Below are 25,274 nucleotides of genomic sequence, written 5' to 3' on the forward strand. Positions count from 1 at the left end.
GGAAATAGAGAATTATAAAAAAATTACATACAGCAGACACACACACACACACACTAAAACAAAAATGGGAAAAGATACATAAATACAACAAGAAAAGCCCTTCTTAATTCTTTAGGTACAGGCATCCTTTACCTTCACGTAACCAAGTTACAATTTCAGAAACACTGTAGAATACATTGCTTCTGGAAAGACAGGACTTCAACATCTTCCATGTCAAAGCCAATAAAAAGTTTATTTAACTTTGCAATATCCCACCTAGACATTTCACTAAGGGAACTGTTAATAAGGTTATTCAGTTAAGAGAAATGAAACCACATGTCTGCTTATAAACGTCTATGCATAATTCTAAACAATAATGCTTCAATAAGAATGTCCCCTTCAGTACTCCGGAAGTACTTACTACCTACCGCCTTTATGTTTTACGGCTCAGGGATGTAAACCCTGACCCTTCCTTCTGTGTGCTAAACCTAAGGCCCGTGTTGCACTACTAAGCACCACCCTTGGCTCTCAATGCATTTCTGAATGACCACAGATGGAGTCGCGCTCTAGTGTAACAAGAAAGAACGTGTTCTCCCTTACCAATTCATACTCATCGAACAGTTGTATGAGGGAAGGTGGGATGAACATATGAAAGCCCTGTAAAAATGCGTTGATCTGAGGCTGGATGGCTCTTGTCATCCGAAGTTCAGTGACAAGCTGGACGTACTCCGCCTATAAAGAAGGAAGTTTTTGATGATTACATTGAAATCTCACAGGTACGTGAGAATGAATGTGTCTGCTTCTCAAGTAAGACACAAAGGGTAGAACCTGCCCAACACTCACACCTCAGCAAACCAGTCAGCACTCTCTAAGCCATCAAGCCCTATCTGACTTCCTGCATACCATGTAGGGCACGCTGTGCGCTCTCGGTCCACTCTGGCACAGCACCTGGATCACGGCACATGTGGTCCCTGTTCCCAAGTGCACCTCTCAACTGCTGGTCTCCACAGCAGTCACAGGGACTCACACACTAAGGTCATACCACTCCTCTCCTTCCTGACTTCCTCAGAGGTGAAAATAAAATCCAAATACAGCTCTACTTTTAATCTTTAAGGCCTGCAGTAACGTGGCCTCTACTTTTTGCTAACAGTATCCCCTCCCCTTCCATTTTAATTTCCTTGGCCTTACGGTTACTCTCCGAATCCAACCCTGCTTTGGCCCTAATGTCTTTAAACCTCCAGTTCTTTTTGAACAAAATACTTCAAGTGTAATTAGTATCTTTGAAGGCAAGGCTTTCTTTATCAGCATGCAATATACCAAATGCAAAAAACAAAAAAGAAAAAAAAGAAAAAAGAGCTGCTACCTTGTGTTGAATGCTATAAAACAAATGCATACATTCACCAAAATACAGTTGGTGCATACTCTGAATGTGGCTAATTTTATTAGAGCCAACTCAATTCTGACTTAAAACAGCTTACTTTAAACTGGCACATGCCTTTAATCCCAGCACCTGGAGGCAGAGGCAGGTAGAAATCTGAGTTCAAGGCCAGCCTGATCTACAGAGGAGTTTCCAGGGCTACATAGCTAAACCCTGTCCTAAAAGCCAAAATCAAAACAAAAAAGCTTATTTTATCTACTTTTTAATATTTTCTTTTTCTTTTGAAATTGGTCTCAGTCTAGGATTTTCTTAAATCTACAATCCTCCTGCCTCAATTTCCTAACATTAGAATTATAAGGCATTTTTTTAAACCGCATTTTTCTCATAGGAAGCAGAATCACTTAAGATTTAGCAAGTAAAAAAAAAGTGGTACAAAAATATCATATATGTACACAAACTCTGATATTAGGTCACATATGTGTTTTTTTAAAAAGTGTTTCTCAATCAGATTTTTTGCATTTAAAATTATGATACAAATACTATATACACTTCTCACCAACCAGAAATGATTACTCTACCCACACAATGAATCCTGCTATAATAGTGATTAGGCGTCTGTCAACTTGACACAAGCCAGTCGCCTGGGAAGAGGGAACCTGACTGAGAAAACAGTGCCATCAGACAGGCCCACAGAAGTCCGGAGGCTTGATTGGTACCACCTCTGGGAATGCTGTCCTACGCTATCTAAGGAGCAGACCGAGCAAGCCAGTAAGCAGTGTTCCTCTGTGGTCTGCATCGGCTCCTGCCTCGAGCTCCTGTCTGATTTCCCTCAACAACAGCCTGTGAGGAAAATAAAATAAACCTTTTCCTCTCCAAGTTTATTTTGGTTTTTACCTCGGTAACAGGAAGCAAACCAGGACATCTCCTTCAGTTTCCTTCTACTTTTCCGGCACTAATCTAATACTTCCTTTTGAAGGCACTGAGCTAGTATGATAATATATGACTGAAGACTATGAACTTTCCACAACTCGGAGACTACGGAAGTGTCAAGAGTAGATTGATTTTTCATTATCCTTCTAAACCACATTTGGCATCTTATGCAACTGGCTCAAGAAAAGCAGCTACTTCCATTTTCATTCTACCACCATCCCTGACTCCTACTTGCCCACTACACAAAGTATTATACAGTAACTAACCAGTTATTACCGATTATATTCAGGCCACTATTTAAGAGACAGGCGTGTGTCCCAAACAATCAAACAGTAATAAATACCAAATCTCCAGGATTTTACCTAGGAAAGTATGCACATATACATACATACTAACACCTGTCAGTGACAACAGCAGAACTGCCAATTTATCACTAGCATCCAACTATCAGTAGTACATGTCTACTCTCACCAACACTGTTCACTGGATGCACTATCATGTTCCAGCCCCATTCACTATTCATACCATTAATATGCTTAAGGTACAGAGAACCCTGGGGACGAGGCAGCAGAAAGAGTGTGAGAGCCAGAAGGGATGGAGGATACTAAGAGAACCAGGCCCTCTGAATCAACTGAGCAGAGCTCATGTGAACTCACAGAGACTGGGGCAACAGGAACCAGGCAGGCCTGCCCGGGTCTGTGCCAGGTTCTCTGCGCATATACTATAGCTTTCAGTTTAGGGTTTTATGGGACTCCTGGGTGTGTGAATGAGTGAGTCTCTGATTCTTGTGCCTGCTGATGGGGCTCTTTTCCTTATGTTGGTTTGATTTGTCTAAATTCAATGTGATAGTGTTTGTTTTATCTCTTATTTTGGTATATTTTATTGTTACCTCTTAAAATCCTGTTCTTTTCTAATAAGAGAAAGAAGAGGAATCCATCAGCAAGGGAGGGGAAGTGAGAAGGAAATGGGAGGAGTAGAGAGAGAGAAAAATGTAATCAGAATATACTGTGTGAAAAAAGAAATATGCTTAAGGAGCTATATAAGATCCTCTTTTCTTTCCCTAAGCAAGAATTACTTTCTTGTTAAGGTTTTGATTTTGTAATCTTAAAAGTATTATTTGATATCTATTGTTTGAGACCATATTAAATCATAAAGCATTCACACCAGGGAAAACCATTGTGAATTGTTTTTCAATAACAAGGGTTTATCATAGGGCAGAATACTGATGTTGATGAGTTTTAAAATGTGACCATGACTGACAAAGAGCTCAATGTAGGGACCTGGATACTTTCCTTCAAGTTAGGGTCAAATATGCTCGAGACCTGTTTTCAATACAGACTTCTGCAATTGCTCTTGGTTTTATCTAAGCCTCTACTGCAAAAGGTGCTATATACATTGATCACAGGACATGGAGAAATCAAGTTCATGCTGATCCCTTATTGTTGATTAGCTTTTACAAATCTAGAAGGTACTAAGTGGAAGGTGTTCCTGAGACATGAGTCAGTAAGTCTTTCTCAGCTATGAACCTTGTTGCAAACTACAATAATGACCAGGATGACAAGATCTGCTCACACGTCCAATACTAGGACAGATGTCATGGGAGCAACCAACCACTTTCTGCTTGCAATTAACGTCCACTCCACAAAATGTACACATGCCTGGTACTGTAAACCTGGCAAAGGACCCATCTCTGGGGAGCTCACAGGTCCCGTGAATGTACCTACTACATTATTTTGCCAAATGGATACAGTATCAAACTGCCCTCTAACTTCTGCACCACTCTCTACCTATAGACTAATGCAGCTCTTAACACCTCATTAGAGAAATGTCTTTGTTCAGTGGCTGGTGGTGAACACAGAACTTCATAACTGGTGCTCAGCTAGGGTACATGGAGTGCTCAGCCGTAAATGGGACATCTAGAGCACAGGAGGCAGAAAGATTGTAAGAGCCATAGAGTGGGTATAATCGAATCAAACCCACTTCTTCGGGACAGGACAGGACCACAGTAGTCGGGAATTCATAGCAGTTGTGTCTGCCTGCAGACTTGTCCAAGACCAAGTCAATGTCCTTGTACAGATGGGGTTTATGAGCCACCTAGCTGAGGAGCTACTGTAGCTTGATGGCTTCTGGGGACTGGGGTGAGGTGGGAGCAACCAGTTTTCCTTACGGATATGACTGCTGATGGGTGGGCCACACTCCACTAGACGGCCCACACCCTCAAGTAAAGGAGTAAATAGATGGCAGAACTCATCTTAGTGATTTATTTATTTAAAAACGAAGGAGGGGGCAGAAAACTGATGACAGGGGAGGGAGGAGTGGATCTGGGAGGACTAGAGCGGGAAAATATGATCAAAATATGCCACATAAAATTCTCAAAGAATAAAGATACTTTTAAAAAAACGTGACGTCTTTGAGCCTTTTACAAACAGTACACATTTTTAAAAATCTATAGTCTGCAAAATTTTACTATGTACAACAATATAAAATATTAAATGTCATTGATTTTTAAGGCAATTTTAGAATACCGTGTATAGATGACATAGAATAATAAAAAAACAAGTCATAACCTAAAGGCATATACGAAGTTTAAACACTGAGGTTTTTTTCTGTGTTAAAACTCTTTAACCCGGTGCAGAGAAGACAGTTTGGTGAGTAAAGTATTTGCTACATCATAAGCTTCAGATCCCTGGAACCCACGTGAAAGCCAGGAACAGAGGTGTGCATCTGTGACCCCAGCCTTTGACGTGACTGACTTTTAGTCACCGGCCAGACAGTGTAGCCAAAGTGGTGAGTTTCATGTTCTGAGAGGTACTGCCTCTCGTGGAAAAACAAGGCCAAACACGTAAAACCAGTACTGAGTCAATACTCAGAGACAGGAAGGATAAAAGTGGCGGTCCTCTCAGCCATGCCTAGCTCTTTGAAGATCTTCCCTGTGTCACTGGGGGCCGGCCTGTAGGTGTCTGCAGATATGAGTAAGGAAATGCACACCCAGAGCTTCACTCCACACATTCCCGGACACTCACTGTCTCCCTTAGTAGTGTATTCTAGAAAGTAGGCTAGAGGTATGTCACACAGTCACTGCAGTATGTAACCTGCCTCTCAGGTCACACTCACTTGTGTGGAGAACTTTTACACACAGCTGCACTTATACAAGTGTCCACAGAGGGTAAGTTTTTAAGACAACTGTCACACCAAAGCATATAGTTACACTAACTGCCAGTAAACACTGTTAAACTGCCCCCAGCCATAAAGGTAAAGAAACAACTGAGAAAACTAACCCACTGCCAACACCTGGCTTCCACATGCATCTGTACTGTAGACACACCTGCTCACACACATGCAGATGCCACATACAAACATACAAATAAAACGTTCTGTAATATCTAACTTTTAAAATATACAATACTGATTACTGTCCATGTTACCATCACTTAGTTTACATTTCCAACCAACTTTTTCAAAATATACATGCTTGATGTATACAATCAGCTAAACAGGAGTCTAAGTTATGCTAATATCCAACACATCACAGCACTGGAATAAGTTAGAGAAACTGGCATCAGCCATTCTGAAGCAGCCAGAGGCCAGAGTCTGGATACCCACTTTGTTATTCTGTGTCACGAGAATACTTCCACCCCCAGGCTTTAAAGGCACCTCTTCCATAGCTCCAAACACATCAGTCTCAACAGAAAAAGTCAGTTCTAGGCCCAGGTCACTGATATCATTATCCAAAATCCATTGCAAATTTTTGGCATATTCTGGATCAATAGATGCTACATCTTGGTAATTTACAGGAATACCTAAAAAGAAAATAGCAAAGATGACAGTTACAATATGGGCACTTCTGACTTTCCTTCACCTATGTAATGGAGAAATGCTGCCCTCTACAGATACTCTGAAAAACCACAAAATATAATCAAATTGGCAGCTTGTTTTAAATGGATGCTAATTTCTAAATTTAGAAGTCCATTAAATTAAGCTGCTGTTCCTTCTTCATCTTTATAATGCTGTCTTTCTTTGAAAAAGCTATTTAGGAAGCTGTTATAAGCTTCAGAATTGCCAGTTACTTTAGGTGTACAAAAATGGATGCTTTGAATAAGCACATAACAAACTAAAATGAAAGTGCAAAAAAATCTAAAGGTAATTTAAACAAACAAACAAAAAAAAAGTGAACCATTTTTCTCTCCCTCTAGCCCCCAGATACCTTAGAAACACAGATGGTCGCTAATCAGATCAGTAATTATATCAACAAAAATGGCAATATTGGTACTACTTATCCAAGTTCTCTCTAAAAGCTGCAAGAAAAACAATATAAATATCTTCAGTAGTGAGAGTAAGTCCATACCAAGAATGTGTTTGTAGAATGATCGTGTGAAGTAAATATTGACCAACTGCCTGTGATTCAGAGCTAATCCCAAGATCTGTCCAGCAAACCGGAAATAGTTCAAGTGATCAGGATTGACATAGGAGTTGCTATTGGGCTGAAAAGTTGTTCCTATTGAAATAAATACATAACAGTAAGATCTATATGCAGGAGAGAACATTGCAATGCAGGTAAATTTATTCACGTGTAACTCAGCATGGCTACAGTTACATCATGCAGTTCTTTGTGTAATCTACAGTAGAATTAAGGGTATAAAAGACAATCATCAGTTCACACTTCTCAGGATAATGTGAAAGTTATAAAAGACTTCTGACTGACACCAAAGAGACCCTGGCAAATATAACAAAAGCTCAGACACAGATGCTAACATTTTTCTAGAAACTGTGGCAGTAACTATTCAACTATAAACCTGGCACACATTGCTCCCTTTATCTGGACATGCCCAGTACTCAACAGATTTTGCATATTAAGATATACAAACTATGAAAATAACCATTCTTAAGTAATCTAATTACTGAATGAGATGCCTCCTAATGCCAATTAATGATTGGAAAACCTGCCTACTTAAAACTCATCCTATTCTTTCAAAAGGCAAATAATCAAGTTTAAACAGTTACTAGTGGTGTGAAAATAAAAACAGCAATCGGAGGATCAGTGTAAACACTGGGTCACGTTGGGTCAGAGCTCAGTTTCCAGCACTTGTGTCTGGCAGCTCACAGATGCCTGTAACTCCAGCTCCCGGGAATCCATGCCTCTGCCTCCAGAACCACCTCCACGTGCATGAACATACCCACACACACACATAATTAAGAATCATTTTGTTAGATCTAAAAAAATTTAAAACTGATTATTTTTCAAGTTAAAAAAGGTTTGTTAAAATGTTTTCAAGAAACAGTGAACATTATTTCAGGGGGAAAAATCCTACTACATAAGAAAATACTTCAAAAAAAAAAAAAAAAAAAAAAGAACATCTAAAATTTACTTCACGTTTTCCATGTGCCAGGGACTAAACTGTGTTCATGTACCAACTAACTAAATTCTTATTCTAAATCACAGATTATCGTCATCATTAAGTGAGAAATCTGAAACTCTGAAAGGTTAAGTTCCTGGCCCAATATTCGTAGAAAGAAAAGTCCAGAGCCAGGATTCACACCTACCATCATTGCAAAATCCAAACTCTTAACCACCAAACTACACTATGCCTTGATCTTAGTCTGACAAGAAAATAATTTTACAACACTATAAATATTGGGTTTATCTAACATTCCCCACATCACGAATTCTTAAGTCCTAAATCTCATCCCTTCATGACAATCAAACCTGTAACAGGGACAAGTTCACTGAGTTGTAAGTTCCTAACCCTGGGATGCCCCCTGCCCGCCACCGCCAAGAAGACTCACATGAGCTACAGAAATAACAAATCAACACCTTAGTCTGTATGAGTCCACAAACAGCTGCCGCCTGCACCGTTAGGAAGTACACCTAAGGGCTCCATATATGTAAGTAAAACTGACTCAGAGTAAGGAAGTACAGAGCAAAAAAGTAAGACTATAATACACTGAATCTAGCTTTTAAAAATATAGGTCTATGTAATTAAGCTTGCTGTTTTATTAAGCTTGTCATAAAAATCACAAACACCAAATTCGACCCGAAACACACGATCAAAGGTTACAGGTTGAAGCAGGAGTCCCACATCCCTGAGTAACTTTAATTGCTGCAGGTGTGCCCGGCTGTTGCCCACAGCCTGGGCTGCCCTCATTCCTCCAAAATTCTCTCCTTAAACAGGCATGGGATGCTACTTCGGCTGCAGCAGTCAGAAGTTATAATTAAAAAGATAATCTCTTCTTTCAAACACTGGGAAAATACTATTTTCAACCCCATCCTCACTTTTAACATGTGTTATTAGGTTAGATGATTCTCAAAGACAACTCTGAATGAGCTGAAACCACTAGTATTTAGTTTACAATATCAAATCATATCCTCATATGGGTTGCAAGAACCATTTTCACAAGGGTTCATCTATCATATGGTTAAGTACATGCTCAGTTCCCCCATTTTGATCTCTTGAAAGAACTAAAAATAAAGCCAGTAAGATGGAATATCACAATTGATAGACTTTGATCCTCATGATAAATAGATCTTATGACAAATGCAAACAGGGCTAACAAAATTCTGGTTCCAAATAAAGATGTATTTAAAGCCCCTTTTATAAACAAAGATGTGAACTAAGAATGACACAGTAAGGCGGTCACACACAGAAACAGGCAATCTGAGTGTGAATGGATTTTAAGGTTCTCAAGAGAACTTTCAGGGGGAGACAAGCATTTGGAGACAGACTGATTCGAGGAAAGCTACGAATGTGAGCACCAACTCTGACTTCAGTTTCTCCTCTGTGACACGGGAACACCCACGCAGACACCAGGACTGTTACAGGGACCAAAGATCAAATTCTCTGATACCATTTGAGGAATATGACAGTCGCAGAAAAGCTCTGGACTACATAACTTACCATCTGCTGACTGGGTAAACAGTGCATAATCAGGATTCACTATCTCATTAGATAGAATATCAAACCATTCACGTACAACACCTTGACCCTGAATTCAAGAAAATAAAATTTAGCAACAATAGAAACATACTATACTTAGTCTTTTATCTTAAACAGTAACGATTTGAATGACATCTAACTGCTTCATTCAGCAGGTGAATGTTCATTCTGAAGTGTTATATTTTACACACCCACCATGCCTTCCTCTCCGTGAAACCGCACAGCAATCCCCTGCTTCAGCTTTGCACAGTTGGCTTTTGAAACAATTTCACAGCTACTCCTAAAAATAGAATCTAAATATGTAGTGCTGGTTAATGTTGATCCAGTAAACTCACAGTAGCAGCAGTAGCGGCTTCCCCAGCTATCAGTGTTTGTACCGTACCTCTGTGAACCAGCAGGACGTCGTTCTCATTCACTGGTCTGTGTACCATGTCTGAGTCCGGCTGTCCTGAGTGCAAATGCTCATAGAACCATTCACAGCGATCTTTAAATGGCTACCCCAAAAAAATGACGGTAAAAATGATATCAGTGTTTAAGCCACAATCATTAATGCTGAAAATTTTCAATAAACATTTGCAAAAATATATATATATATCTTAATGAAAATATTTTAACTGATGTACTTATAATTCCTGTTTTTAACAAAAACTGACAAATTATACCAAAAACCTTATTATAGATATGTAACAAAATATTCTAAATTTCTTTTAAATCTAATGTTTATGTAAATCCATTTTCAGATCCAGAAGCATTATATTGACTACATCATTTAGTTGTCCAAAAGGTTAGCTTTTGAGCTTAAAGTGGCTCCGTAGTTAAGAGCACAGTCTTGCAGAGGCCGTTAGGTCCCCAGCACCCATGCCAGGCAGCTCACAACACCAGTCACCGGATCTGGGGATTCACTGCCCTCTTTTGGCTTCACAGGCACCTGTTCTTACATGCAAATAACAGCACGCATACATGTGTGTGTACACATTACTAAAACTAAAGTATTTAAACTATTCTTTTATGCATACTTCATTCATGTTCCTCTTCTTAGGAACTGAGAATAGACAGCCTTCCTTTACGTTAAAATAGAAAATTACACACTCTTGAAAAGTGGAGCAAAGCATTCTGTTTTACTCATCCGCAAGGGAAGGCAAACTAAAACAATCCCTAACGTTTATGATTGTTTAGAAATTAATATTAAAGATATAGTATATGCAAATACTACATATTGAGTACATAAAAATAGTAAAAATTTTAATTTAAGATGAAAATTGCTTTACACAGTTATAAGGTTGAGGTAATACAGAATAATACACTATGGATACAATGCCGAATTCTCAGCAGTGACAAGCTCACTAAAGACTAAGAAACTATACAAAAGCTGGGAACAATGGCTTTGCAGGATCACACTTTGAACTAGGACTTTAAGTTGACTAGAACTTGCCAGGAGGCAGAAAAACAGCCAAATCAACTTAAGGGTGACAAGGAGAAAAGCAAAGCAGGTGAAACTGGATCCTTCTGGAAGATGCTGCGAAGATACTGGCATAACTGGAGCTGTCTCCTAACATGTTGGAGGAGGAATGACTGTCAAAGTCCCTGAGTACATACTTAAGGATATAGAGAGCCATATAGAAGATACAGGAACTGAGACAATCGGGTGTAGGGGACACTTCAGTCTAGAACCCTATTTGGTTCTGGCCTGCACAACAACTTCGTTTAATCCTAACCACGTAAGTCAGGTGTGGTGAAATATGCCTATAAATTAAGCACTTAGAAGGAAAGGTGGGAGACCAGAAGTTATACCATGGATGTGAGGTAGAGCTAGTCTGCCTAAGAACCTGTCTCATAAAGTTTTAATTGATATAAAAAAAATCAAGGGTAAAAAATGTTAAGAAATGTAGCCAAATCAAATAACTAACACAGAGCAAAACAAGCTTTCCCTCAAATATTTCATGAAACACAGACGATGCCTAGTAGATAAAAGGTTGTCAAATCAAGTATATTTGGAGAACTGTCAAGTTAAATCACTATTTTTACAAAAGGATTTAGTAGTCCTTAACATACTATTGATTTGTTTTATAACTTCCTAAGCGACATAGGTGGTATTTCCTAAATGTATCTGGGAAGAAAATTCTTTCCTCAAAGATCTTTTTATCAACTTTATTAAAAAAAAAAACAAACAAGAATACATATACAGATTATTAAAAGCATTTTAGCATAAATATATATGAATATATTTTTCACAGTACTTGATTTTTTTAAAGGTTTGATAATATACACTGAAATCTTACTATTTACAAAGATCATTAAAGTATATGTAAAACATAACGTAACATGGAAATCTTCAAAGATCTTATAAAACTTCTTAAACTAATTTTAAAATATATTCTGCTATCTCTGTGCATGCCTTTGTATATTAATAAGTACTCAATATGCATTCCTGGAAGAAGAAAATGCATTTCTCATACAAAACTACCATGGATTTCCATCTTTCACACATTAATTTTAAAGTAAAATTACCGAACAAAATTCAAAGTATAGAAATTATTTTAGAGAGCTGGAAAAATGGCTCAGAAGTTGAGAGGACCAGGGTTCCCAGCAGAGACGTGAAGGTCTACAGCTCCTCTTCAGGGGCTGATATCCTCTTCTGGCCTACACAGATAGCAGCCATGTTCGTGGCTCACAAACATACAGCCAGATAAGATACCCATATGCACAAATATAATAAAATAATAGTTTTTAAATGACAAAATTCTTAAATTTAAAAAATTACAAATTAAATAATTTTTTAAATATCCTATTTCCCTGAATTAACAAGTAAAGATGAATAAAATCTGTACCTGTGCTTTTATAATATGCATGAATCTTGACATCAATTCAGGACATTCAAGAAGAAAGTGAAAATGGTCAAATATAATTTTGGGATTTCTAAAAAAAAAAATTAAAACAAACAATAATTATCACTGAGTGAAATGCTAATTTAGATATACAATGCTGAAGTCAAAGAAAAACATATTAATCTCTACCTGCTATACTTTTGTTAATGACAGATTACTATTTTCAATAGCAATGGAATTAATTGTATCTGTTTAAATGAAAATATATACGTAGAGAAAAGGCTGCCAAGACAGTCCAAGCCTACCATAGTCCTTACCTTACTCATAAAGCCTTACCTATTCACAAAACATTTTAACACTTCATCATGCTTGCAGACAAATTCAATGAAACGAGGTGAAGTCATTCTGAGGGGGGAGGGGAAAGCAATCAGAACATACAAAGCTGGTGAGACAGTATGCAAATCTAATAAATTAAGTAGAACTGGCTTCTAGACCAAAAGAAAGAACTTAAGATATACATACATCCTCATTATAACTTAGGCAGTCTGTACAATGAAATAATACATGTAACTTGTTATTAACAAGTGACTACTAAAATTATAAAATTTAGTGTAGCTCTTTATGAAGTAGCATTCACCAATTTACATAAAAATAAATGTATATACTTTTACAGAATGTAAATACTTTTACCAGATGTGTATTAGTACAATGAGTATCCTAAGACAAATGTGAATAGAACCTTTAAGAAAAACTTTTAAAAATTATATTTGTCTTTTCTGAAATTATAAAAATATTGCAGCTTCTCTTCATTTGCCAAAGAAAATTATAGTAAGTCAAACTTTCTTACCCTGGAGGCATCTGACAGGAACAGCACATGTAAAAGGCTTGAATGACAGCACTTAGCCGGTTGGCTGTCACAGAAATGACATCCTGACAATCCGAACTGGCTTCCTGTTTCCCTTCAAGCACGTCTGGTCTGGGTTCCCCGGGAGCAGCAGACAGGCGTTCATAGCTCGCATGCCCCGGTGGCTCAAACGGTGAGAGAGGAGTGGCCTCCTGATCCTGGCCTTTTTGTTTCAGTAAAATGGAAGTGATATCCGTTGAGTCCTCTTTGTTTTTCATTAATTCTGTGGCTATTAAAACTAACCATTCATCCAATGAGTGCCAAAGCAATTCCAAAGGCTAAAGAGAAAAGAAATGGGCTTTTAAAACAAAATTCTTAAAGTACATTATTTTTTTAAAGAAAATGAAAAGACAAAACTAAAACCTTACTTACAGATGTAAAGTATAAAGAATTTATTCTCATCATTTTATCTTTCCAAGTCTTAGTAAAGCTTATAGATAATAAAAGTATACAAATGTTAAAAAATAAAATCTAACAAAAATTTTAAGCAATCGTTCATTTTCATAAAGTACTTTTAAACCACTTACTGCCTTTTTAATGCCCTAAGATTCATCATCATCATGTCAACTACTTTCAACCAGAAATACTTTTTATTTAAAATTCTGAAAACTGCTAAAAATATGACCAAACTGTTTAGTGTACAGTGCTTCTTAAAAAGCATTCGTACCATTTCTATAATTTATAATATGAAATTATAAAGTGGGGCATAATGTGGATATATATGTTAAAATATACTTATACAATTCATTTCTAATAATTCATAATTTTTAGGGTTATTTTATTATTGTGTGGGTGTTTTATCTATATCCATAGCTGTGTACCATGTATGTGCAGTGCCCAATGAAGCCAGCAGAGGTCATCAGATCCCCTGGCCATGGAATTACAGATGAATTTGAGTAGAAATTGAACCTAGAAGCACCAGTGCTTTGAACTGCTGAGTTTCTAGCACCAATAACCAGTAATTTTTAAGCCAAGAAATATAATGACTAGATTATCAAACTACAGACTTGCAGTACAGTGAGGTGGCTCAGAGAATGAAGGCTTCTGCTGCCAACCATGACAACATGCATTCTTTTAGCCCCAGGACACTTATGAAGGAGAAAATAGACTCCCAAGGCTGTCTTCTTATTTCTACACACATACCTTGGCACTAAGGCATAGATACATGCACACGTGCAGACAAACACACAATTTTAAAAAGTAATAAAATTTTTAAAATAAGTATTCAACTTAAAAAAAATGAACTAGAATACTGTGGGGTCCCCTCCCCCAGTTTCAGAATAAACCCAGGACCTCAAGCATGCCAAGCATGCATGTACTACTCTGCACCTCTACCTAGTTGAGAAAATGACTATTACTGCAGTTGAGTAGCCTAAGACAGCTTCATGCTACATAGTAGCCAAGACAACTCTAAACTCCAGACTCTCTTGCATCCACTCCTCAAGGGCTAAGGTCGCAGATAACAGGTAGCTGGACATATCTGAACCTTACTTCTGAATATTGAATATCCCTGCTGAGAAGAATGAAATGTCTTCTCTGATATAATTATGCATTGCATCTTATTGATTTATCCACACCATCACAAACCAAGTATCAGAGATGAAATATAAATGACCTATAGCAACTACTTTACAAAGAGCACAAAAATTATCATGCCCAACTACTGAACTGACAGATTAAATGTCCCTTCACGTTATACAATTTAAAATATTCCTATTAAGAATTAGCTGTCCTCCTTCCAGTGAATAGTTAATCTTTTTTTATAAATGCTAAATAATTACAGATACTATAAATTGAACCAAGCAGTTAAGAAAAACCTTCAAATAAAAGCTATGTCATCTTGATTTGATTAACCATCATGGAAAGTGACTATACAGCCATATTTGCAACTTTAAAACTGTACAAATAACCTGCTCTGCCAGGAATATCTTCATCCATCTAATTAATAACAATATCTTCACCACATCCCTTCTTTCACTTTACTTCAGCTTTCTATAAATCTAAGAATTTTACACACTGAATTTGCAAACAATTCATCCCTATTTTTTACATTTATACATTTTATACATTAAGCAAGAGAGCAAAATTAAATGAATCACAACTACACTGAACAGAAGCCTCCTTCCAACTCAATAAATGCTATGTTCAAGGTATATAGGAAACCAGAGCCAAAACGTGCTCTTTTTAATGAAATTAAGTTTATCTTCAATAAAGTTGACCCTGTCTCAACCTAGAGAGAGGGTCTTTCAATAGTTAGCCCTTATGATCAAGATTTACAATAGCTGATACTGTAGAAAGAACCAGCAGACACCAACATCCACAGGAGAGCGCTGCTGGCAGTGCCTTACTACTTGAATCACAATCCAAGGATTCTTCATGACCCAAACATTAAACACACGTTCGTTCTTTTAATCTCCGTATGCCAGCAAACTTCAGAAGTAAACTTCCAGGCACATCTGCCTGCATGGAACAGAAGAATAACGGGCCTCTAAATAAAAATGACTATGACAAAAATATAGAGAAACTACAGATTGAAATAAAGTGTTCCAGGAAAGATTAAAAGAAACTGGAGGAAAAATAAAATCATTTTTTGTTGTTTTGCTTTTCCTCGTTTGTATTTTCTTATTTTTTAGACATATTCACTAAAGCCAAATTCCAAACTGGGTAAGACTTTGCCTAAGGAATAACCTCCCTGAGTATGTAATAAGAGAGATATTTGTTGGTTACAGAAGGGAGCACTGTAGAAATAGCAGACTCTAACAATAATAACTAGCCACAGACAAAACAAAACAAAAAAGAAAAAAAAAAAAAGAGTAAGAGGAAAATGAGAAGTAAAGAGCCAGGTGAGGCTCTGTGACACACCGGGTGTCTAGTAGGTGCCAGGGCTCCAGGCTTGATTCTGAGCATAAAGTCAAACAAACTATTGCATGTCATGATTATGGTGCTTGCAGTATTTATTTATGGATAACAAAATATACTGGAGACAAAACATATACCAACTGCTACTGAAACAGATGAGCTAGAGACTGGGTGGCTTGGTAATACTAAGAGAGCCTCAAGGTCCAGGTTCAATTCCTGGCACCCACATGATGGCTCACAAACATCTCCACCTCCAAGCCCAGGGAATCCAAAAACTTTTTGTGGATTCTTGGGTATCAGGCATATGTGTGGTACACAGACATATATGCAGACAAAATAACCATACACATAAAATAACTAAGAAGAAAAAAGAATCAATACTAATAGGAAATCTGTTAATATGTTAAATGTGGCCCTTGACAGTACCAAAATAACTGCTTCATTTCATAAACTGAGTGATCAAGACCACAAAATTATATTTCTAAACAAAGTAATAACTGTGTTCACAAACAACCTGAAGTTATACTCTAAGACACGTGTGTGTGTGTGTGTGTGTGTGTGTGAGAGAGAGAGAGAGAGAGAGAGAGAGAGAGAGAGAGAGAGAAACACATACATAACCCTAAGCTTTCTGGAAAACTTTTTTAAAATCTCAAGATATTCTGAAGTGAAATCAAAATCTGACAGAAAAGCCAACTTAAGTTCACAAATTTCATAGCACTTTCAAATCCTGTTCTTCTCAACCAGATAATATCCCGGGACCCACTCCCCTCAAAAAGACTGTTAAGCTAAATTTCTCAACTCTTTCTTGGCTTCTGAAAAACTTTTTCCAAATTACATTTCTATGAACCTACTACAAGAAACAGCTTACTATTAGAAAGAAAAGGTGTATCACCATGCATCATGCTCACCGATCCAATATCAAATATCCAATATCAAGTATACTCCTTCAAATACTGCAAAGCTGCTAGACACTAGAGGAAATTCTCTGACACTGAAGTAGTGGTGAAATGTCATGATTAACTTAAAGGACCTCAAAGAAATCAGAAACCTCTAATAACAGGATGTTAAACTATTTCACCTACTAAAACCAAATGGCCTATAAACACACTCAACTCTAATAGAAGGCCCATTAGGTAATCCTAACAATAAAGTGACATGCTGTAGCACAGAGTTAATGAGATGGTAAGTAGGAATCAGCTGCTGCCTTAAAATGTGGTAAAAGGAAATGGATTTTCAGTCCAACATTACAGCAAAAAGTCCAGGAGTTTACAACTTAACCACCCCACAATGAACTTAACGAGAATGCATAGCAACAGTCTCTAATTTGTCTTTACATACAAGATGGTTTCCCCATCATTCAAATATGTCATATTTAATTTAAAAAGCTAGAAAGAGACTAACAGAAACTTTAACAGTTAATACTTGTACTGGCTGGTTTTGTGTCGAGTTGACACAAACTGGAGTTATCACAGAGAAAGGAGCCTCAGTTGAAAAAATGCCTCCATGAGATTCAGCTATAAGGCATATTCTCAACTAGTGATCAAGGGGAAAGGGCCCAGCCCATTGTGGGTGGTGCCATCCCTGGGCTGGTAGACCTGGGTTCTATAAAAAGCAGGCTGAGCAAGCCAGGGGAAGCAAGGCAGTATGTGACATCCCTCCATGGCCTCTGCTTCAGCTCCTGCTTCCTGACCTGCTTGAGTTCCAGTCCTGACTTCCTCTGGTGATGAACAGTGATAGGGAAGTGTAAACTGAATAAACCCTTTCCTCCCCAACTTGCTTCTTGGTCATGATGTTTGCGCAGGAATAGAAACCCTGACTAAGACAATACTTAATTTCTGTAACGTTTTATTTTTTAGTCAACTTGTAAAATACTTGCAAATCAAACCCAAGAGTACACAAAAACATCACCCACCATGATCAAGTTGTCTTCCCAGAGACTCGGGGGATAGATAGTTCAACATATATAAATTGATAAATGTAATCCATCATTTACACAAACAGAGAAACAAAACCCACATCATCTCATTGGATGCAGAAAAGCCTTCCACAAAGTCCAACAGTCCTTCATTATGTCAGTCCTGGAGGGCTCAGGAGTATAGGGGACACGTCGAAACATGATGACAGCAGTTTACAGCAAGCCCATAGCCACATCAACTTAAAAGCAGAGAAACTCAAAGCAGTTTCCATAAAACCAGGAACAAGACGAGGTTGCCCACTCTCTCTAAACCTATTCAAAACAGTCTTGAAGTCTCAGCTAGAAGAGTAAGACAGCTAAAGGAGATCAAAGGGATACAAACTAGAAAAAAAAAATCAAGGTATATTTACTTAAAGATAATATAATAGTAAACATAAATGACCCAAATAATTCCATCAGGAAATGCCTACATTCAGCAAAATAGCTGAATACAAAATTAACTCACAAAGATCAGGAGCCTTCCTACATGCAGATGGCAAAGGGTCTGAGAAAGAATCAACACTTTTCACAAAAGCTTCACATAACAGGAAAGGTCTTGGGATATCTGTAAACACAAGACTAATTAAAATCAAGTCACTGAAGTAAAAAACTGAAGATCTCAGAAGATGGGAAGATCACCCATGCTCATGGATCAGTAGGATTCACATAGTAAAATGGCCATTCTACAAAAAGCAAATTTACAGACTCAATACAATCACCACCAAACCTCCAACATAATTCTTCATGGATCTTGAAAGGATAATTTTCACCTTAATATGAAAAAACAAAACAAAACAAAACCCCCAGAATAGCTTAAACAATCCTGAATAATAAAAGCACTAGTGAGGATGTGGCCAAGGGGAACACTCATCCATTACTGATGGAGTGCAAACCTGTACAGCCACTATAGAAATCAATGTGCTAGTTTCTTAGAAAGATGTAAATTGATGGACTTCAAGATCCAGCTATGCCACTCTTGGCCCTGTACCCAAAGGATGCTTCATCCTACCACAGAGACGCCTGTTCAACCATGCCACTGCTTGTCATACAGCCAGAAACTGTGAACATCAGATGAATAAAGAAATTATAGTATGTTTACAAATGGTACAATTTACATTCAGTCATTTTTTTAAAGCCATAAAACTCGCAGGTAAATAAAAGAAAGTAAAACCTATTACCCTCAGTGAAGTAATCCAAACCAAGTGTGGATGCTGGCTGTTAAGTCAATGATAACCAAGCTATAGTCCATACAGCCAGAGGGTAGGCATACAGTAAGGGACTCCAGTGCTAAGAACAGATCTAGCTCCCTAGGAAAGGGAAGCAGAATAATAGTTATGAGGAATAGAGGGAGGGGGAGAATGGTATAGGAGGACAGAGTAAAGAAGGGGAGGGAACAGGGGATGAGGGAGGGAACGGAGACAGTTAAAATTAAGTAACATTTGAGGAGTATTACAGAAACCTATCCCAGTAGAATCTTCCGAAAATACAAGCATATATGATGGAGCTCTAAATAAAACTGCCAAATAATGGGGGAGTCAAAGCCCAACTAGTCATCTCTTGTCACAAATGAAAATCCAATATTGAAAATGAGATACATCTAATTGTGTTGGTGACCAAAGAAGTCCCGTAGAACCCTACCTCCACCCCCTAAACAAACCAGGCTGGTGGCAAAATTGTAGGTCACTTCCCACATACTGACAGCAACGCATCAGTGATGGAGACAAAGCCTACACAACTCACTGACCATGGAAAAGCTGAGCTGGTACATACCTAGAATAGGCACCTATCTCATCTTCACAGCTGTGTGGTACAGAAAGGTACTCTACATTCAACCAGAAATATTAGTGTCAACTACGACACAAACTCTGATCTATATGGTGACCTGCTTGCAGAATACATGATGGCAATGGTGGCACAAAGCCTGTGCAAGTCATCAACCAGGAACCTAAGACTACACAGTCCAGGGACCTAGAGTAAGACCAAACAACACTGGCCTTAAGGGGGGGGGGGGGGGCAACAAAAATAAGAAAAGGAAAATATGGCAATAAATGACTCCTGGAGGGATTCTCCTATACTCACAGATCAGCAAGGGCTTGACCATCATCAGAGAAGTTTCCTCCTGCAGCATTTGGAAAAAAACATAGAAACCCACAGGCAGATATTATGCAAAGAATGAGAGCTCTTGATCACTCAGTCCTTAAACAGGATGCACCCATCAAATCCTTCCCCTCAGGGATCAGCGAGAAGAGGCAGGAAGAGTGTAAGGGCTGGAGGAAATGGGAGACGGAAGACAAGACGGAGATGACCAAAGGTCACTTGCATCACAAAGACTGAGGCGGCATGCTCAGGGCCTGCATCTACACCAGGTCCTTTGAGCATACGTCAGGGCTTTCAGTTTAGTGTTTATTTGAGGATTCATGAATGCAAACAAGGGATCTGTTTCTTGCACCTTCCTAGGGCCTCTTTCCTTTTGTTTCTTTTTGTCCTATTCTGATGCTAGTTTTTCTTTTATCCTATTTTATTTCATTATTGTCCCACAGAAATCCATATGTTTTCTAGTAAGAGACAAAAGGGTGGATATGAATGGAAGGGGAGGCTGGCGGGAGCTAGGGGTAGAGGAAGAGGAAACCACAATCCATATATGTTATATAGGAAAAAGTATTTTCATAAAAGGAAAAAACAAGCTAAAATTAACTAATTAAAAGGAATACCCATAGATTCAGTGCTGTGCTCAACACTCATCAGAGAAACTTCTCTCAACAGATGGGAATTAGCACAGAGACTCACAACTGGACACTGCACAGAGCAGGAGACTTTGGAGCGCTCCGTCTTAACTGGATGTTGTGGGGGTTGGAATATGCTTGGCCCGTGGGAAATGGCCCTGGTAGGAGGTACAGCCTTGTTAGAGGAAGCGGTCACTGTGGGGTAGCCTTTGAGATCCTATGCTCATGTTTCTTGTTTCTTGCTGCTTGCAGAAGCCAGTCTTCTCCTGAATGCCTTCAGATCAAGATGTAGAACCCTCAGCTCCTTCTCCGGACTGTGTCCACCTCCATGCTGCCACGCACGTGACCACAGACAGAACCTCCGAACCTGTAAGCCTGCTCTAAGTAAATGTTGTCCCTGATAAGAGTTGCCTTGGTCACAGTGTCTGTTCACAGCAATGGAAACCCTAGCTAAGACAGATGTCTTCATCAAACCCCTCCCTCAAGGTTCAGGGAACTATCCAAAAGAGGGGGTGGAAATACTTTCAGAGCCAATAGTGACAGACGACCTAAGGAAACTGTTTTCTAGACACAACGGGACTAATATGCACGTTAACTTACAGACTGTGGAAGCACAGACAAGCCATGCACAGGGACAGGCCAGAAGGGTCCTATCACTGAGAGGGTAAGTGGACATGGAGTCCCACCCCTAACCAAGAAGCCATTTGCAACTGACACCTGCTGTGAAATGGAACAGTTTTCTACGATGGAATGACAGTGGGTGTATCAACCATGCACTGAGCAGGCCCTGTGACCACGAGTAGTTGGCCAACACAAAGGATATTTGTTTTATTTCTGGAGGAGGCTGGGGGGCAGAATGACTTTTTGTTTTGTTTTATTTTGTTTTTCTTATTGTTATGTTGATTTTCATTTGATTGAGAGAAACAGAAAGGGTGGAAAGAAGGGAAGGAAAGACAAGAAGTTTGGTGGGCAGGGCGGTAGGGGATCTCAGAGGAGTTGGGGAACAACTTGATCAAAAAAACATGGTATAAATAATTTTTAATTAAATTATTAAATAGTCAGAATATAGCATAATAACAGAGCACCTGCCTAAAATATATGAGGTCCTGGGTTTATTTCCCAGTACAGCAAAAAATAAAAGGAAAGAAAACCTATAACTATATGATAAAATACAAAGTCAGAATTTCATTAAACAAAGAAAAACATGTCACCTAGCATATGTAAGAACTTATATTTAAGGTACAACACTGAAAAAACACAACGGGAGGACACAGAAAACAGTATTGTTGATATATTTTTCTACAGTCAAGCCTGTACTGATTATATAGAATTAACATTAAACCAACTGTTATATGTTTACATGGAGCCCATTAGCAAAACAGATTCAGATTTCAAGAAGAATGAAACCGTGACCACTGCCCATACCTACTACCACTTTCTACTTATCATTACAGACGAGTAGGAAGTAAAATCCAGGGAGTCGTCCTAACAGAGCACACCTCACTGAGAGAAGCACTGACAGAGGAGCATCCTGGCTGCCTAGACACAAACCGTCCAGCAGTAGGAAACTGCCAATCCTAACTAAAGAAAGCAGGACATGGAACCAAATCTGATTGAAAAAATGCGTGATTTTCTTGTTCCAGAAGGTGGCAGAAGAGGTGAAAAGAAGTAAGAAGAAACAAATACGTATAGCTGAAAATATATATTCTTTCCTGTACTGATGGGGGGGGGGGGGGACGTGGATAAACAGGCCCCTTTCTAAGGGCTTCACACCTATTCCTGGATTCAAACTCCAGTGCTGGTGAGCACAGTGACTCAGCAGGTACTGCTCGCTACATGAGCTCAATACCCAGGCCCTACAGAAAGGCAGAAAGGAGACAACCAACTCCCACAAGTTGGCCTGTGATCTCCACAAGCCTGCATTCAAATACACACATCACTCCCAATAATAATACACAAATCATTTGAAACATAGTTTCAAATGCTTGTAAGCCATTTATCTGTTAAGTATGCCAAAAGTTTCAGATAAGATAGATTTAGAAATAATAACCAGAATTACTTAACATGTAACATTAACTTAGACTCAAGTTTTATAAACAGTAAATATCTTCAAGTAAGTGATACTACATAAAAAATAGTTTTCTTACTTGGAGCTATAACTAAGGATTGTTGCAAGAAATAATGTCTTGTGAACATCAAAAGTAAGTTTTGTAACACAGAAACCTCTCATTACCCTTAAAGAGTACACACAACAAACTGCTCCAAGTGTGACCTACAAATCCGACATTCACTGTGCACGGACATGCTTGCTGTTACTGCTTCATTCATGCTGTGCTGAAGAGCAAAACCACATTAAGGACAGAACAAAAACCATGAATATCAGCAGAGGCATAGCTAGTTCATAAACATATAATTTGACATGGGTAGTAACAATGATATGTGTTAGGAAAGGCAGCCAAAGTAATGCAAAGTAGTTTTTTTTTAAAGTCCCAAATTCTCTTCATTAAAATAATCCCAAGAACTGTTAATAGAACTATTAAGCAAGAGTCGTCTTTCTTCTAAAAACATAACACAGGGACAAACACACAGCACATATGTAATACAAACGAAACTGTATGTAATGAACGAAACTGGATTATTTTATCTTCTAGTAAAACACTTTTAATACACTGGCTTACTAAAGCTGGACCCAATGGCTAACATTTGTAATCTCAGCTACTTAAGGGGGGCAGAATGATGGAAATTCAAGGCTTGCCTCAGCTACCAAACAAGGACTAATAAATAGGTCAGTTTGACCAACTTAATGAGATCTTGTCTCAAAGTAAAAAGGGAGTTAGGGTTAACTTAGGTCAAATGCTTACACTGCACGTAGATGGTCCTGGTTTCAACATCTAATAATGCATAAAATAAATAAGCAAACCAGTTATTCAGTTCAATTACTTTAATACCAAATATCTCTATTCTGAAAACCACAAATGGGATCGATTATGTGTAAGAAAAACTTAGGAAGCTTACCAATTAAATCTTGTTTATTAGACAAAAACTGAAAGGGAAAATATGTAGCCAAGTTATGAACCAAACTTAGACCCTGCTCATGGTTTTTATGAATGTATGCTGTGTTATTATGGCTACCTCCTAGCAACAAGGTTTCTGACCTTGAACACCTGGCTTCTTGGTGTTTTATTCCCATTGTAGCCCATATCAATTCCATTACTGGGAGATGAGGGACCAATCCGAAAGACATGACAAAAGATCCTCACAATCCTCAAAAGGCTCTTCATCTGCGCATCATAATTGCTTGATAAGCTGAAATAAAAAATGAAAATGTGAGCAGATTAGGTGAAACCAAACAAATTCATCTTCAAATATTAATTTTAAAACATATTTAGTCTACTAACAAACTGTCCCATGAATTATCTGTGGTAAAATAATTTCTTACCATTCTAGGAGAACAGTTTGTTGAACAGAAATTATTATATATTAATATGTACTATTAAATTTATTATTTTTATTGACCAATGGATTTCTAATTTGTAAGCACCCAGAATATAACCAATGAATATACCACCTATATAGCACAAATTATGAAGACTATTACCTTGAGATACAAACTTTAAGGCAATTTATTTACTTTCAAAAGTATGCTTACTGATTACCGACTCTACACCCTGCCTCAGTTTACCCTGGATGTCAAAGCTGGTGTGTGACAAATTAGTAACCAGTGAGTGAACTTACAACTGAATCTGCATGACTCCAAAGCCCATAGCCCATGGGGGTTTTTTTGTTGTTCATTTTTTGTTTATTAACATACAATTTTAAAGTCACAAATTATCCCTCACTGTATTATAAAGGAGCTGAATGGAAATAACTATGCATATGCTTCTAATTCAGCATTTGACATATGCATATAATTCGTTTTGATCAAATACAGTATCCATTCATGCCCCACTTCGTTCCTGCAATGTTTTAATTAGCCTATCTAAGTCCTAAGTTCCAGCCAACACATGAATTACTGGGAATGACTAAAGAACAGTGAAAGCAGTACATTATAGGAACCTCAACTCCAGTGAGTCTTAAAGACAAAAGAATCTAAAAGTGTTTCCACAGAGAACATCACAAGTAAATTAGGAAAAAGAACACAGTAAGAAGGTGATACTAGACTTAATTAGCAGAAGACCTTTCAAGTAAAGAGTACAGGAGCACAGAAAGCAGCCAAGAATAAGTAGCTCATAAATGTATTCCCACATCAGAGCATGAAACAGGAAGGTAAGTTCAAAGACAGCCTGAACTACATAGCAAGACACTCAACGACTTCAAAGCCAAGCTGAGCTATACAGCAAGACCCTGATGGGAAAGAGAGGGCAAGTACTGGGGCAGAATGACGTCCATAGGAATAACAGTAAGTCTGACAATGTAGCCTCCTATTCATATTTTTATAGACTCTGCATGGTGGGTTATCACAAACTGTCACTGTAGAAATAATTAGTGAGAGAGTAATACAAAGAAGAATGCATGCAAATCAGAAGAGGGTCAAATCTGGAAGAAATAGTAACATGTTAAGTACCTGGTAATAGCTGCCTACTCTCCTTATAGGAGTGGCTAATCATATACAAAGAAGTACAGCATATCTATAAGCTGTACATAAAAGTAAGTAATATAAAGCTCAGTGCCTTAGACCTAACACTGAGTTATTAAAACCATATAATCAAAAAAAAAATTGAAAGCTGAACCAGGGAGAGAGGCAGTACAGAAAAAACTTTATAATGAATCATACAGGAACCAAGCATTTA

The 25,274-nt window shown here is 38.1% G+C and overlaps 1 protein-coding gene across 2 annotated transcripts in view; it reads right to left on the reverse strand.

The window, feature by feature from the left end:
* Positions 1–25,274, reverse strand: part of HACE1 (HECT domain and ankyrin repeat containing E3 ubiquitin protein ligase 1) — a 107,300-nt gene that overhangs the window by 24,612 nt on the left and 57,414 nt on the right. For both annotated transcript variants that reach the window (XM_080937617.1, XM_080937618.1), the window contains exons 11-20: positions 23,640–23,790; positions 12,892–13,226; positions 12,381–12,449; positions 12,048–12,135; positions 9,602–9,713; positions 9,415–9,512; positions 9,181–9,268; positions 6,633–6,782; positions 5,891–6,087; positions 580–711 (exon numbers count right to left, since the gene is read on the reverse strand). In XM_080937617.1, the coding sequence (XP_080793743.1) occupies positions 580–711; positions 5,891–6,087; positions 6,633–6,782; positions 9,181–9,268; positions 9,415–9,512; positions 9,602–9,713; positions 12,048–12,135; positions 12,381–12,449; positions 12,892–13,226; positions 23,640–23,790 (1,420 nt within the window). The remainder of the gene's footprint in view (positions 1–579; positions 712–5,890; positions 6,088–6,632; positions 6,783–9,180; positions 9,269–9,414; positions 9,513–9,601; positions 9,714–12,047; positions 12,136–12,380; positions 12,450–12,891; positions 13,227–23,639; positions 23,791–25,274) is intronic.

This window comes from Micromys minutus, assembly GCF_963924665.1.
Source record: "Micromys minutus genome assembly, chromosome: 25".
Lineage (NCBI taxonomy): Eukaryota > Metazoa > Chordata > Mammalia > Rodentia > Muridae > Micromys > Micromys minutus.